The 16,589-nt window shown below is 44.0% G+C and overlaps 1 protein-coding gene across 1 annotated transcript in view; it reads right to left on the reverse strand.

Moving 5' to 3' along the window:
* Positions 1-16,589, reverse strand: part of LOC147700550 (early activation antigen CD69-like) — a 57,254-nt gene that overhangs the window by 23,183 nt on the left and 17,482 nt on the right. The window contains exons 2-5 of the mRNA XM_086929120.1: positions 15,957-16,061; positions 10,237-10,287; positions 4,585-4,733; positions 3,294-3,397 (exon numbers count right to left, since the gene is read on the reverse strand). Of these exons, the coding sequence (XP_086785246.1) occupies positions 3,294-3,397; positions 4,585-4,733; positions 10,237-10,287; positions 15,957-16,061 (409 nt within the window). The remainder of the gene's footprint in view (positions 1-3,293; positions 3,398-4,584; positions 4,734-10,236; positions 10,288-15,956; positions 16,062-16,589) is intronic.

The raw sequence follows: 16,589 nt of genomic DNA on the forward strand, positions 1-16,589 counted from the left end.
ATAATGCACCCCCCTCTTCAGAATGTGATGAGAGGCCCCCCGAGTCTAACATATCTCACAGATATACATTAGCAGTGAAGTAAATTGGCAGTTGGCCTGGTTATTGAGATAAAAATGGCTGAACAAAAAAATTATTAAAAGGAGACCAGATTAATCATGAGGTCAGAGTAATAAAGTTTCCTAGATCCAGGCGCGAGAAGCTCATCCAGGCCAGCTTTTCGTTTGGCATTCTGGGAATTGTAGTCCTGTTTATGCCATTAATAATTCAGCACTGCTAGTCCCTAAATGCAAAGGAAACTAGCATTTGCAATGCAATAGGTCTTGCATTAGTGAAAGGTTGAGCTATTGCTTTGCTAATAATAATGCAACTGCAATAGCTCAAACTTTCAGTAATGTGAGAGCTATTGCATTACAAATCAATCAGGGCACTCACGCTTTAGCTTCAAACCTGTTAAGCTGAAGCGCGGGTGCCGCGATTGCTTAACATGTAAAGAAACAGAAAAAATAAATGTTTTTCTGCTTCTTTACTTTTGGAGCAATGGCTGCCCCCGCGCTTTAGCTTAAGATGTTTAAAGCTAAAGCGTGGTTGCTGCCATCTTAACAAAGTAAATAAACAGAAAAAAAGGCAAGCAGCCACTTTCGGCACCCAAATAACAAAAGAAAGGCACATGCGCCATTCTGTTAGCCGAAATGTGCTGCACTGGGTACATTAAAAAAAAGCGTAGCGGGAGAGCGTGTCCAGCCTGCAACAGCAGGCAGGAGAAAGTCATGTAAGAAAATAGTGCTCAGAAGCTGTAATTAAAAGGTACTGAGTTACAACACATGTAACAGGGGGGGTCCTCATGGGAGGTTACAAGACAGTACTAAGAAGGGACAACTAAACCTATTGACCAATGAAAAGCTACCATTTACAAAGGACAGTGACAGGAGGCAATTACAAAGATGGGTGTAAAGTGGGCAGACTTTTTTGCCCATATCCTGAATACAGCATGTCTTGAAGAGACAGTGCAAGCGCTGCCTAGGCGAGACCTAAAAACATGGACCAGAAGATCTAATCACACATGGACCTGGGAAACAGGAGAGTTAAAAGAAATAGTAGCTTTTAAAGATCAGGCCCTTTAAAAGTTACTTAACTTCCCCTGCTGAGTTCAGTTGGCATCCATGCCCGCCACTGCTGCCCTCCACTACTGCCCCACCACTGCTGTCTTTTTCGCTGCCCTCCACTGCTGCCCCGCCATTGCGGTCCTCCTCGCTGCTGGCCACTGCAACCCGCCGCTGCTGACCCGCCATTGCTGCCCTCTTCTAGACTCCCAGATCTCTCGGGCAATGCGTTGTCTCTTGAATGGGCGGACCTTAGCAGGTGCTAATGGGGCGCCGATGGGATTTGGATAGTCAAGTCTACGCTGGGATGGGCCACGCGGTTAGGAGAGGGAAGGATGATAAACATCATTCATGATGGCGGACACTCCCAACCCCTGATACGGAATGAGAATGCCACTTCCAACAAAGCAGCAGCTGGAGGGGACTGACTGTGTATGGTTTACAGCATTTTTGTTATTCAAGACATAAGCTCTGGTAGACATCCAAAGTGGTCTTTACATCAGACCCTACAAGCAGAGCCAATAATTCTAGCATTGACTGCAAGCCTTTTGGCGTTGTCAGTGCTTGTCTTGTTATGGTTTTTGTAAAACTCCATTGCTGGGGAAGCTGTCGGGCCTTTGTCAGTATAAAAATCATAAACTTTGGCTAAAAGTGTAAAAAAAAAAATACTTTTTATCAAAAACAATCATTGCCATACTAGTCACTGGCACTGAAAGGAACTACTTTGTGGTTTGATGTGCACTTTGTTAGAGGGCAGAGTGTAGTCACTCACAGTGCCATAATGCAATGAATCTATGGGATGAATCTATGGGGATATATTTACTAAAAGTGCACGCAACAAAGGAAACCCTTCCAGTACAAAACCTATGCTAGACTCGCACGCATACCCATGCACTACGGTGCAAAGGTGTGTATGAGGCGCACGGCTGCCTGATTGTGTGCCGGCATTAGAGAGAGGAGAGGAGAATATCATAGATATTACGCTTTCTGCTGCTCTCCCTGTAATGCTGCAAGGTTCAGCAGCTTGAGGTGCTGTAATGCGGTGCCTGCAAAAAGAACAATTGATGGACAGAAGGCAGAACAATGTCATACATTCAACCCAGTACAGGGATCTGGGCCTAAATCCATCGTTTTTTTCCTCCCCATGCCATTCCAGTTTGGACCCAGCCATATGCAAATCAGTCTTGACCCTGCACCCAATGGGAACAGTCCAGACCGAACTGCCAGGCCAGGTCCTCCCTGGACCAGTAACAAGCATCCAAAGACCGGTTTCGGGGGTTCACCCCTCATCAGCCAAGCTAGCTTGAATCCAGTGGCACAGTGAGTCCGTGACCCACGTCTGGGCATGCCGGTCAACTTTGGGCAAGAAAGCAAAAGACAAACAAATGATTGATGGAATGCAGAACAAATCAAAACATTCATCCCCAGTCAAGAGATCTGGAATAAATCAATTGTTTTTTTGCTCACCAAACTGGTCCCAGGCATTTCTGTAAATATGGCCCTTTATATCCAAAGCTCACTGAGGGTTCTGACTGAATGCCAGGGCCACTGGAATTGGGATTGTGCAGCTGCGTTAATTTCTGCATAATTATATATTTGCCGCATTTGCAATATAATCCATCATCTTCCTAATAATCTGCAGATTTTAACAACAAAAAAATATTTTAGCTCAAACGGTTCAAAAGTTACTAAAACTGCTTTGCTACGCAGTGAAAAGGCCCTTTGCAAAGCTGGACTGGTCTAATTTCTGTTACTTTTTGCTATATTTGGATGTTAAACTGGTATTAACGAGGTTCAACCCATACCTAGAGAGTGTTACCAAGTTTAAAAATGACAAAATAAGGAACTAATACTATTACCAAATGTGCCACGGTATGCTGCATAATTGGCCTTTTCTTGCCGCATAATTTTCTCATCCCCGACACATAATTTGGCCCTCTCCTGTCACATTTGTCCAGTGGCCCTGCCTATGTCTCAACTGGACTGTATTCAGGTCCTATGTCCACATAATGAGCGTCTATGAAAATTCCTGCCATTTCCAGAAAGGGTGGACTGCTGAGGTTGGCAAACAGTAATGGATAAGTTGGGCTAATTGAGAGCAGGTCATTGGCCATGGAGTTAGATTGGCCTGGAGAGGACTACAAAGGCTAATTTAGATAGCTTTAGAGGAAAGACCAATGAAGGCATCTTACATGTCGGTCCTTAAACGAGAGCCGTCCGGCCATCTCCATTCCCCGTCCTTATTCCGGAGTCCAACCCAGTAATCCTTGGAGTCTTTGAAACGGGTAACGATGGCCTGCAACCAAAGATCAGACGGGTTAATGACGGTGGTTACTCAACACAAAAGTAGTACAACCGAGTATTGATACAGCCAGTAGTCTTGACAGGCAGGAGATACAGGTCTTAAAATCACAAGAAAATCTCCCCGTTCAACACAGATATAGAGGGGTGATACTTTCTATGATCATGAACTTGCCATGTAAATTTTCCTTCCAGGGCATCCTTAGATGGTCTCAACAGTGTTCAGAGTCTGAAGATTCCACCTCCAGGGAGGTGAGACTCCGCCTTCGGGGAGTCGGCGGGGGTGAGACTCCGCCTCCCCGGGAGGGGGTTGAGACCCTGCCTCCAGTACTGCCTCCATCAACACCAAGAAATATTTTATCATATAAGGGCCTTTGTGTTTTTTAATCTGCTGCAGCTTTAACAATATTTGTGACATTTTGAGAGTTCAAAGGTCAATTACTGTCATTTTTATCCTCCTGGGTGTTTTCTCTTTCAAAATAGTTATCATTACATGCTTCAAGAAGTGCTAGCATTATTTTGATAGTCCAAGGTTTTCTGATACAGGGTGTCAACAACCAGCACTACAGATTCATAGTACAGAGAGGAAAAAGCCTAAGACAGCTTTAAAAACACTAATTCTTTCTATCAGGAAAAGAGCAGAGACACCCAGATGAGTGATGCTGTGTCAATGCTTACTCAGGCCTTGTGGGATGATAAAAGGCGGTGTCTGACACCACATACATTCGCCAATCATCTGTTTTTGGGTGAATGCTATTTAATGGTTCATTTTTGTGGGCTGATTCACAAGGACATTTGCATTTGTAAGTTCAATGTAGAATGCAAATTCACTTTTCCAACTCACACAAAGAGAATTGGCACCCTTACAGAGATACACTCCTGCACAATATTATCCCAGCATTATTCATGTGTAAATCCACTCCCAGAGGAGGTTGTGGGTACTCAAAACTTTATCCCCAACCCAGCTCGGTGCTGAAACAATTGGATATTTACTCTGGCAAGGGCAGGTGTAAATCCATTTCCAGGGTTGGAATTTAAAGAGAAGAAGCCCACATAAGTGCATTGCTGCAGGTGATGGGATTTATACTGAGGGGGTACAAAAAAATAAAAGCATCATGATATGCCCGCTGGTTTACACATACATATCTTACTGCCACACGCTGGTATCCATCATCGTCCTACCTTGTCCTGTAGAGTTGCTATCGTAGACATGTTTGCATTTTGCGAAGCACAGAACGCGTGAGTTGCATCCCAGGACTTGGTCTCGGTGGAAAACAGGTAGCACCTTCCTTCGTACCACATCCACCGACGCGGGCAGGGGGCGTACAGGCCTCAGGGGGGACAGAAGTAGATCATTAGGACATGAAAGAGGGTGCTTTCTTCTGAGTCATGAAACTGTGGAAACATTGATGTAGGAAACCCTCTTCTGTGGACCATTTCCTTACAGAGATGGTCCATAGAAGCCTGGGGCACAGTGGAGAAGTGCATGTTGGGTAGGCCTGTGGGCAGACAGCTGCAGCAGTTATCAGAGGAGCTATATGAGGGGTAAAAGTAAAGTTCTCTTCTTTTAAAACTGCGAGCGGTAGGGGCTCAAAATAATCAATAAACACATTTTAATGTTTTTTGTTTAACTGTCTGTTCTGAAAGATGTTTCTTGTAGTTCAGGAAGGAGGGGGCAATCTACACAGCCATAGCAAATTTAGATTTGGTTTGCCTAGGTATCGATAAAACATAGTTACTTCATAAATGCAAGAAAGAGCAAAATTCGTAGACAGTATATTTGAAAGCCTTGTGTGTATGAAGTTGGCGTTTGGTAGCAGAACATAAGTAGTGGTGGGCAGCGAACTCCGCTCCTTACCAAGTCCGCGTTCCATTGGGGTACACGGAGTTCAGGCAGACTGCTCCTGCACCCACATCCCTTTGGTAAAACAACTTTACCGTTACAAATGTGAACTTTGAAACATTTCAGGCAGTTTGAGAGGTGATGATTTTGGGGTCCCCCTAACCTAGGGAGAGGACCAAGCAGATCTAGAATCTCGCCCATAATGCTTTGCGAGGCCTTTGGTGGGATTGTAATTTTGCCCATAACTTTGCTTGGGGTGTTCGTAGGAGGATGGGACCACCACCGAATCGTTCAACATCATGTGCTCTGTGTGTTCAAGGCATCTGCTTGGTCCTCTCCCTAGGTTAGGGGGAACTCCAAAATCATCTCCTCTCTCACAGCATGCTATATTTCCAATTTCACTTTTGTGAGATAACTAAATGCTCTCTAGCATGTAATGGTAGAGTGGTTTGTTGCTTTACCAAAGTTGTGTGAGGTTTCTGTATCTGAGGTTTCCGTGGAGCGGAGCAACAGATTTTATTTTCAATTCCAAGGACGTAGTCACCAACTCTGCCCACCCTTAACCCGTTGAGTGCTCATGACGAGCTCAGCTCGTCATGAGGTACGGTTGAGCTGCACTCGTTGGAACGTTCACATGCGGGGATAATTTCCCCGCTGTGCTGAACGTTCCAAAACGGGTGTGGTCGTGACGAGCTCAGCTCGTCATGAGTGCAGCTCCACTGTGCCTCATGACGAGCTGAGCTCTTCACAAGCACAGCGGCGCCATGCGCGGCCCCCCTCCCCCCTGCACAGCGGGGGGAAAACACCCCGCAGCGAAGGGGTTAAACATAAGTTGGTGGCCCGGCAGCATTGCACAGCACTGTGGCCGCTAGGGGAAAATAAAATATTTATTTATGTAAATTAGTTAGGTATGTACACATTTAAATTGCACAATGGCATTATTGGTCACATGATTATTGTTACTTTCATGACATATTTACAATTTATGTGTAGTTAATTAAGCGATTTGCCCAGAATCACAAGACTTTCAGTCAAGTGCTGGAGCTAGGCTGGAATATGCAGGTCCTGAGGTTACAAAGTCAGCAGCTCAGCCACTAGACCCCACATCTGCCTTGGTAATGTACAACAGATATTTAGGCATTTGCTTGCATTTGAGAGAATCTATGTATTTATTCAATTCATTTTAAAGTTTCTTTCAGAGACAATATCATGTAAAGGCACCAGAGCTGTATACAACTAGATTTCAAATAGTAAATCTACCCCTAAACATGCGCACTTTTCCCAGTTAAAATCAGGCTGTAGTTAAAATAGTTAATTCTCCAACTCCCCCCCAAATATGAAGCACTTTCTCCAACATTTGAAGAAGCTTTTCTTGCTTGTCCGGACCCCCCGCTAGAATTACTTAACAACTCACTTGCTACTGGGGTGGTCTCTCGCTCTTTCAAACAAGCAGCCGTTCTACCCATTCTGAAAAAAACCCAATGTGGACCCCACAACCCTTAGCAACTACCGACCTATCTCCCTCCTCCCCTATTTAGGAAAAATTCTGGAGACCTATGTAACCCGCTGCTTGAGCTCCTTTATAGAGCAATCCTCCTTCTTGGACCCCCAACAAGCTGGATTCAGACCCCTCCATTCCACTGAGGCAGTCATAGTAGCAGTTATGGACGCCCTCAGGAAAGGGGCAGACAAAAACATCTCTCAGGCCCTCGTCCTATTAGACCTCTCGGCGGCTTTCGACACGGTCGATCATACCATCCTGATCGACCGTGTCCACAATGCCGGTATCCAGGGGGTGGCCCTAGACTGGCTCAGATCATTTCTTGACCAGCGCTCACAATCTGTCCACTTGTCCACCTTCTCTGCACCTTACACATCCCTCACTTGTGGTGTCCCACAAGGCTCTGCGCTTTCCCCCCTTCTATTTAATTTTTTATCTACAACCCCTTTTAGCTTCCCTCCGCAATTCCCCGGTCACAATCTTCAATTACGCGGACGATCTCCAGTTAATTTTCCCCATTGACTCCCTCCCTTCCTCCCGTCTCAACTTTCAGTCTATCATGCTGACCATCGCAGAGTGGATGTATCACAGTCAATTAAAGTTGAACCCCACCAAAACTGAGCTCGTCCTTGTAGGGGGTCCCACTCATCCATGGAACTCCACCTTTTGGCCAACATCCCTGGGGTCAGCACCCACCCCAGTGAGTACAGTCAAAAGTCTGGGGGTGATTATTTCTGAAGACCTTTCTATGCGACCTCAAATCAACTCTGTCACATCATCCTGTTTCTTCCATCTCAGGCGGATCCGCAAAATCAGTAGGTTTCTCACCAGAGATGCCCTGATTCAAGTTATCATCGCTCTCATCACCTCCAGGCTAGACTACGCCAACACGCTGTATGTCGGTATTCCTGCATGCCACCTCCATCGACTGCAGTTGGTGCAGAATCAGGCTGCCCGCCTGATTTTCCGCCAACCCAGACATCAGCATGTCACTCCTCTTCTTCGTAGTCTGCACTGGCTCCCAGTCTCCAAGCGCTGTACCTTCAAGCTGGCATGTTCAGTTTTCAAGGCCCTCTCCGATGCAGCCCCTGCCTTCATCTCTTCTGCCTTGACTCGCCACTTCCCCCTGAGAACTCTTGGCTCAGCATCTCTCAACCTCCTTGTGGTTCCCAAATTCAAGCGGAATAAGCACGGTGGCTTGAGTTTCTCTGTTCTTGCCCCCTCCACTTGGAACTCTTTGCCACCTTCCCTTCGTTTATGCCCCAATTATGATTGTTTCCGCAGATTATTAAAAACCTTAGTATTCCAATCTGCATACGCATAACTCCCTCACCTTGATCACTGCACCTGTCAAAGAGCGCCATGAAACCGTTGGTGAAAGTGCGCGGTACAAATAATTTAACGTAACGTAACGTAACTGGTTTTAGAATAGTAAATTCTTCCTCACCCAAGAATAGGCACTCCCCCCTCAATGTTTGTGGGACTGGAGTTAGAATGTAATATAAGCAATGTTTGTGTGGTTTGGTCAGTATAAGAAATATTTTTTTTTAAGTATATTATTTTTAAAATTTTAATAGGATTTATATGCTATGAATACATTTTTGTGTTCCATGTTTTTATGTTTAGAAAAGTCAAGATAGGTTAAGTTATAAATACTTACTTTTTGAAAAGATGTTCCTTTCTAAGGAGTTATTTTTAAATATTTAATAGTTTAAGTTTGATAAGGTTTTTAAAATGTTTCTTTGTCCGTTTCATTTAGTCATGCATTTAATTGTAAAGATTTAGGGCCTCATTTCGAAGCCAGTTGGACGAGCATCGTGTCAGAAACAAGACCGCCTTACAAGGAGTAGGCGGTCCCACTTCCCAAATTACAACACAACCGCGTTCATGGAGGTCGGAAAGCGTATATTTCCTATTGCGGTTTGGCTGCAGCACAAGCCGCAATAGGAAAAATACACTTTTTGAACATTCACGTTTAGAATGTTTATTGAGTATAGGTTCCCCCCAGGGTTCATAGCTGAGGGGACAGGGGCCTAGCTAGGTGCCATAAAAGACCCTTTCCTCCAGCGTTTTCATAGTTGAAGAACCAACGTGAGAAGGCTGACGGAAACCTGCATCGTAATCCCCAAGGCAGTGCCTCCATTTTGGGGATTACGATCCACGCTCCTCCGAGTCTGTCGGAGGTGGAGCGGATTCCCACCGCAGGCAGCGGTCGCGCCTCCATCATAATACGGCGGTCGGACTGATGCCGCAGATGTCGGGCGGACCTGCACCCATGAGCTGTCAGATGGCCTTCCGCCTAGGATTGTAATAAGGACTAAAGTTTTCACCTTTTTGAAAACTGAATTTTAAATTATTCGTACAATAAAATGTAATTTTAAAAAGGAACGAAGGTATTGTGATTAAAAGCATCGAATATAAATGTTTTAAATGCAAGTATGTTTCTATGATAATATTTAAGGTATAAGACATATGATAAATTATAGACTGATTGTTTAAGTTAAAAATGCATTTTTAAAATATTAGTAAAGATATTTTTAATTAAAATTAATTACATAAATACATTTAATGTTATGAACTAGAATCTTTTTCTGCACTATTTTTTCAATATTGTTGTTGAACTGTACATTATTGCAGCCAATATTTTTGATATTGTACATTTATATTTTCATAAGTTTTGTTATTTTAATTTGAAACACGTTGAATCAATATTTTTGTTAACAGTATCTAGAGAATCATATTTTTAATTGCTCCTTATGAGTTACGCCAGTGCATCTAATGGCTGTACTCACCTTCTGAATCAGGTAGGTGGGTATCTTGGCTGCCACATCCAGTAGCATACACTTTTCCTAAATCTCTCATGGTTCCTGCCTACACTCGGGTGACCCAGTGTTCACCAGTCATCTTGCCCATTTACCAAGCCAGGGGGCTTACAGCGGAGTTAAAATTACTCCTTCTTCAATTACTATTAACATTTAAACAGATCTATTAACATTTGCTGTCCCTGACCATTTCACCAATAGACATGAAACAATGGTGGCCATCACAAATTTCAAAATGTTTAGAATGCAACTAATTAACTAGATTTCGCCAATTGCCCACATCTGAGTAATTTTCTATCCCCCATCCTATCCCATCTCCTCTTGGCTCATTAAACTGAATAACCCCTTTTGTCAACCTTTCTCCATTCTTAGATTTTAATAAATCTTCTGCATATTAATGTATCTCTCTGGGCAGTCTGTCTTACTTCTATGAACATGTGCAACAAATGGTGCATTAACTGTTGGCTTGGAGAATCTTCTTTTCCCGTCTTAATTAATCCTACACTTTTGCTGCTAGTCTTGATACCCAAATCTCTGAAGAAGGTTTGGGTGTCTCCGGAGACGAGTGGGACTCCTCACGGTAGAGCTAGCCCTACCCTTAATAAAGTCCCAGCAGGGCGTCTCTTTTTAATTAAGGACCTTCCAGTTTGCATTAATGTGATACTTACTGGAAATAGTTTCTGTGATGCGATCTCTCCTTTCTTGTCCATTCTGCTTTACTGTAGTAGCAAAGAAGGTATGTGTTAACTTAAAGTACTCTGAATTATTTCTAATGCAATGCATCACAATATACTGCTTAGTTTATCATATCACCCATCTGAAGGCAGGTCCAATGAAGACATTCGAGGCTACAAACCTGCAGATGGCCACCAACACAGACACTTCTCAATTTACTATCAACATATTGTTACATTAACCTGTGTTAGGGAAATTTCTAGGCCAGGGCTGACCCTTTGTCCCTCCCTAATGGCGAATCAGAAAGGTTAATGACAACCAGGTGCACATTTGATTGTGCCCACACTGTGGTATTCCTGCTTGAAGCCCAGTTCTGTCCCATGCTGCTGGTCAATGGAGGATTTTAATGGACTCCAACACTGCAGATCCCAAAAAAGCTACATACTATGGCCGTATTTGGACAGCTCACAATGACAATCAGACAAAGAAACATATTAACAAAGTCCTTCCCAGCAGATCAATCCACCATTTGTTCCTCCAATCGGTTGCTTCTTTGTCTCGGCCAATGGTTTTTAGCCTCAATGTACAGCATCCCCAATATACAGGTAGGTGCGCTCACCACGTAAGATGTGGATTGGTAAATAAATAAAATAAGTAGTGCTAAAGCGTTTTCCTTATCAGACATGGGAGACAGCACGGAGGACTGGGGTGGGCTGAAGCAACACTGAAGGCTGGTGTGAAGGAAAGCAACACGGAGAGCCAGTCTGGAGGCAATCAACATGGAGGGCGGGATGAGGAGAAGCAACGTGGAGATGGCTGGTAAGAACCACAAGGGTGACAAAGGAACAGGGGTAGAATATCAGGGCGAGTGCTGCATGGAGACTGGCAGGGAGAAGCACAAAGGTGACAGACAGCAACACAGATTGCCGAAGGAGAGAAGTAACTTGGAATAGGTAAATATGTCAACAGCAATACCAATAAATGCGATGTCAATGTATGCCATAACCTATGCCCACATAAGAATGTCAATACCAATAAATGTGTTCATCAACGTAAGCCATAATCTATGCCTGCACAACACCGGCAGTAACGATGTCAATGGATGCCACAATCCATGCACGGACAACAATGTTGTTATCAGTAAAAACAATGTCGATGTACGCCATGATCTAGGCACAGATAATTATGGTAATATCAGTAAAGACAATGTCAATGTACGCTAAGACAACTATACGCACAATGTTGAGAACATCGATAACAAGCATTTGCAATGTAATAGGTCTCACATTAGGAAAGTTTGAGCTATTGGTATTGTAAATGACAAATATTTTATTTATGTGTTGGTTTTGAAAATAGCGAAATTAATAGCTTTGTCATTTACAATGCCAATAGTTTCAACTTTCGCAAATGGAACACATATAGCATTTGGGACCGACACTTAATCTTCCTCTTCAAACTTTTCCAGAGAATGAGAGGGAAAACATACAAAGGGGAAAGATTGAGGAAGAGAAGCTTCGGACTCAGCTAGGGAATCTTTTTCCACCTGTATGAAAACCGTCTTCAACTGGTTGAAAACATTGCAATGTAATCCAGAGAAGATGGAAATCTTTCTCTTTGGGCTGATTCTGTCTCATGGTTGGTTGGGTTGTTGGCCTATGGTTGGCTTCACCCCTCTAACACTCATGGACATTGCAAGAAATTTGTGTGTTTTATTGAACAATCATCTCTCTTTCAAAGGCCAAATTCACTCAGTTGTCAGGGTGTGCTGCTGGTTAATGAAGGCCTGAAATGTTTAGTTTCAATTCCCTGGAAGGCCCAGAAAATAGTTGTTCAGGCATCCATTCTTTCTAGATTGGATTACGCCAATGCATTACACTTCGGCCTCCCAATTTATCTGGCTCAATGCCTACAGGTACTGCAGAACACAGCAACACACCTCTTACTCAATTCTTCCAGGCGCACTTCTACACATCTTCTTTCCTAAAAAAGCTTCACTGGCTGCCTGTCAATAGGAAAATTACTTTTAAAGCTGTGCTGCTTGCTCACTATGCTGTGCGGGATGCTGTTACTCTATCTGACTAAAAGAATCTGTTGCAAAGTCATCCTTGTACCCTGCTCCCCCCCCCCCCATTTTTTGCTATCCTAAACTGTACAGAAAAGAAGTTATAAGACTTTCTTGTCTGTAAGGCCAAATTCAGCCTACCAGTGATCTGTCCTGATTGGTCAGAGTTTAAGTGGATTAGCCAGGCTGCTTTGATGAGGTGATAAGTAGCCCCTGGGGTTACACAGCTATTCTGGGAGGAGAGGTTTCTGCTCCATGTGAATGCCAGAGTCAGGTGCGAGGGGTCATAAACAAATATCTTCAACAGAAGAGGGAGACAAGCAGAGAAACCAGTTTCATCAGGGAGGATAAGGAGGGGAGCCATCCTGGAGGTTGGTCGCCAGCTCTTGCCTCTCTGCTGGGACTTCAGCCATATTGAATTTTGGCATAATAGTGTTTTCTGGGAGACCATAGTTCCACACTTGGGATGAAATGGTCATGCTCTGGGGTGTTGTCCTTCGCCTCATTTTACAGGAGTGCCTACCTGTGTGACCCCAGAGATCACTGAATAAGTTTCCGAGTGGGGCAGTGCCTCAAAAATCTGCTGCTTGAAACTAAGAGAAGGATTGCCAAGTTGGAAACTTGATTTGCCCCATCAGGCTCTGCATTCTGGCTGACTGCGCCTGCTGCATTATCTGGAAATACAGCCCTGTGGATGTACCTTGTTGCAAGAGGAATAAAGAGTAGGCTCCCTGCGAGCTACAGGTTAACAGAGCTCACCTGCCGCAGCTCCACCAATAATCCCCTGCCTTGAGTGTATCCAGTTGTCTTTAAAGGGCGTTGTCCAGGTGCATTGTGGGGATTGTGGTCCTAACCTTTCAAAGACCATCTTGGAGATTCCAGACCCTTGGGTTCTGTTTTGGACACGTTGTACCCTCAAGAGGAACTTCAGGAAAAAGTTTCAGAAGTTTGAGAAAGTTTGGTGAACTTTTGTTAAAAAGCTCCAGAGGGTGACGAACACTCACCAAATCCAGCCTGCTGGAGGAGGGTGCACAACATCTGGTGAAAAATCCTCCAGAAAAGTTTATAAGTGTAAAGGTAAAATCTTCTCTAGGGCCTCCTGCTTAGTGTATCCAACCAGGGCTCCATTGCGGTCAGCCTCAAACTTTGACTTTGTCCTGGTCAGAGGCGCCCAAATGTCCAAAAGCGGCACTATTGGTTTTTAAGCACTCCCCTACAGTGGATTCGTTTCCGTTTTCGTGTCATTTTAGATAAAAGTATTTCCTATTTTTATAAATTGGTGTTGGATTTTTATTGTGTGCTGTGTCTTAATTATTTACTGAATTGGTGTTTTTAAATGCTTTACATACCTGTCTCTGAAGTTAGGCCTGCCTGTTCGTAGCGAAGCTACCATGGGTTGAGCATGGGAATCATTTTCTGAGACCTATTCTGAGCCCTGGACTGTTAGTGGACCTATTGCCAGTGGCAGATGCATATTTGCCACTACCAATAACCACTTTCCAACAGATTCCTACTGTACTCTTTCGGCAGGATTCCTCATTCTGGGAAGGCCCAATTAATTGCCATCCCACGCTTTAAGAGATCCAGACTTGGGGGTTCCTCTTTTTCTGTGTGTGTGGCTTTCATCTGGAATCAGCCAGCTGTTTGTCTCCGAAATACTTCAGATGAGACGGTTTTCAGTAAACACCTGAAACATACCTTTTTAGCCTCTTTAGAGCCTACTTTTTCCTGTAAGCATGATAGAGCCGGGGCAGTCTCCAAGAAGCTGTGCACGATACAAGACCCTCCATTCATTCAAGACGGAAAACCCATCACAAAGGGGAAAAGCAGAAACTGATGTTCAATTGCAACTACTGCGGGCTTCTGAGCAGAGCTTTGGACAACGGTACTCATTTTACAAATTAAGCACTGGATAGGGAAGCCACTGTATCATACATATCATAATTGTCAGGCTCCAAGCCCCTGTATGTTTTTGGTAAGCCCACAAAGTTTTGCAATAGAGCACGTGAATGGTATAGTAGACTCAACCTAAAAGGACATCTATTGTGGTGAACCTAGTAGAAATCATTGCTTTACAAACATATATAAGTTCATAGGTTTGCATATGTTCTGGAGTAGTGTGATAATACACTTCCACCAACTGACAGCGAGAGACGTCAGAGCCGACGTCTACTGTTAGACACCTTACTAGAACTTCTGGTCATTGCTAGTGAGGTCTGTGGTTAACAAGTGTTGTAAGGAAGTTACGCAATAGGGACTGACCCCAATAATGCTTCACGTTGGGCCTCTGTTGCCTCGAATTTCGACCATGTGTAGACCCATATACATTGGAGCGCTCCGTTGTGGACACTCTGGGCATGATTTACAAACTATGTATATAATATAGACTCCAGTAGTACCATTTACTTGCAACAAAATGAAACTCACAAACGTTTGTGTGGAGAACTTCACCTCTACCTCTACCTCTCCGGCCTATTCTGGTAGCAGAGATCTCCACACATGTAGTAAATGTGGGAGGGACCAGTTTGAGTAGTGAAAAATGGAGAATAAATACTGCAAAATGGGTGGGGGGAGGTACAATTAAATAGGGGTTTTAGGAGAGACATGCAAATACAAAATAAACACCCATAAAAGAGTGAGACAACTGCAAATTAAAAACTACATTTAAACTTGCTGCCACCGTAATAATGTAAAGACAGCTTAAAGAGACTCCAGCCCACCCTTGGAGTAAGTAAAGTATCATTATACAAAATGTGAGGGGCTAAGAGGTGTTATTGGTCCAGCCCACCCCCTCCCCAGCTGAATATGAAACCGTGAAATGTGAAGTTTCCTTTACTCTTTGTAACATGTTCTAATCACTGATTGATCTGTAGGTGTGTGTGATGTATAGTGCTCCAATCCCCTACACTGGTATTAGAGGAGCTATAAATGAAATACATGTCAGAGAGGGGATATGGAGAGATGAGAGGCACTGTTGGGGGGTGATAGTGAGGGAATCATTGAGGAACCCCAATAAAGATGGCCATATCCTGGTGACCTGCAAGGTCATCATTTAAAAACAAATACAACTGAATGTATAATGAAAACTGTGGTAGAGTATGCCATTTTTGGCCAAATTTTCTTGCGAGGTGGAAATGACCCCCCCCTCAAGCTCACTTTCTGTGCTAGCTATGCATCACATGGGAGCTGGTCTGGCAAAGTTTGCCAGGGCTGCTTTGGGTTTCCAGTCCGGCCCTGGTCAGGAGGCCACTGCTGCTTGCACCCGCCCATTGCTCCTGTCAGCGCCGCCTATGACAGAACCAGCACAACTACTAACCATGAAATCCTTCAGGTGTGACAATTCAGAATATTCCAGGCACCCAAAGCTGTGGGAGTGGATTAGAAGGCTGGTAATAGCCATTTTAAGGTATATTGATATACTTAACTGTTGTTGTGCTCGTTCTATATTAGACAAACAGCTGTCATAAGCGCTGGAACTGAAAATTAAGTGCTGGTGCTTAGCATCAGAAATTACTGGCTCAAATTAAGCACTGCTCCAGACCATCAACTGAGAGACAAATATACGGACATGGAATGATTGTGGCAAACATCCCCATATGCAGTATTTGTTAATATTGCCTGTGCCTTGAAAGAACTGGTAAAATACTTTACCCAACATTCCTGAGAGGGCAGATACCAGCAGAAGGCCCGTCAATGGTGCGGCGAGCAGAGCCCAGCGAGGGATGGATACAGTACCGAGCAGGTAACAGCAGCATCCTGAGAAGAGAAAGGGGGACACAGATCAATGACTCACTCACAGTGTGTAGTAAAGGATGTGCCTATGGGGAGATTGAGTAATTTAAAGCACAGCAGCCAACGTTGCAGAGCGCTAGGAGAAGAGTGCAGGACAGTGTCACATCTACTAAGATATGGTGCTGCGCGCTCTTCCCTAACGCTCCTTAAGGCTGCCGAGCGCCAAGCAGACACCTTTGCACCATAGTGCAAGGGTGTATGCATGATATCTAGCATAGGTTTTGCACTAGAAGGGTACACTTACAGTACAAAATACCATGTTTAGTTTAATGTTAAAACCCTCACCACATTGTATGTGTGCAATGTCTTAAAAATTTGAAGAAAAACATTTTTTGCAGCTAGAAGCGCCTGCTTCAAGGAGGGGTCATGTTCTGAGACGAAAGCTGACCATTGGGCTTTGCACAAAAACCTCTGGGTGTTTGCGGGGACTCGCATAGATCATACCCACGTAGCGCTGCCTTGACGCAAAGCAGAACAAAGCGCTATTTGTGC

Source organism: Lissotriton vulgaris, chromosome 7, assembly GCF_964263255.1.
Source record: "Lissotriton vulgaris chromosome 7, aLisVul1.2, whole genome shotgun sequence".
NCBI lineage: Eukaryota > Metazoa > Chordata > Amphibia > Caudata > Salamandridae > Lissotriton > Lissotriton vulgaris.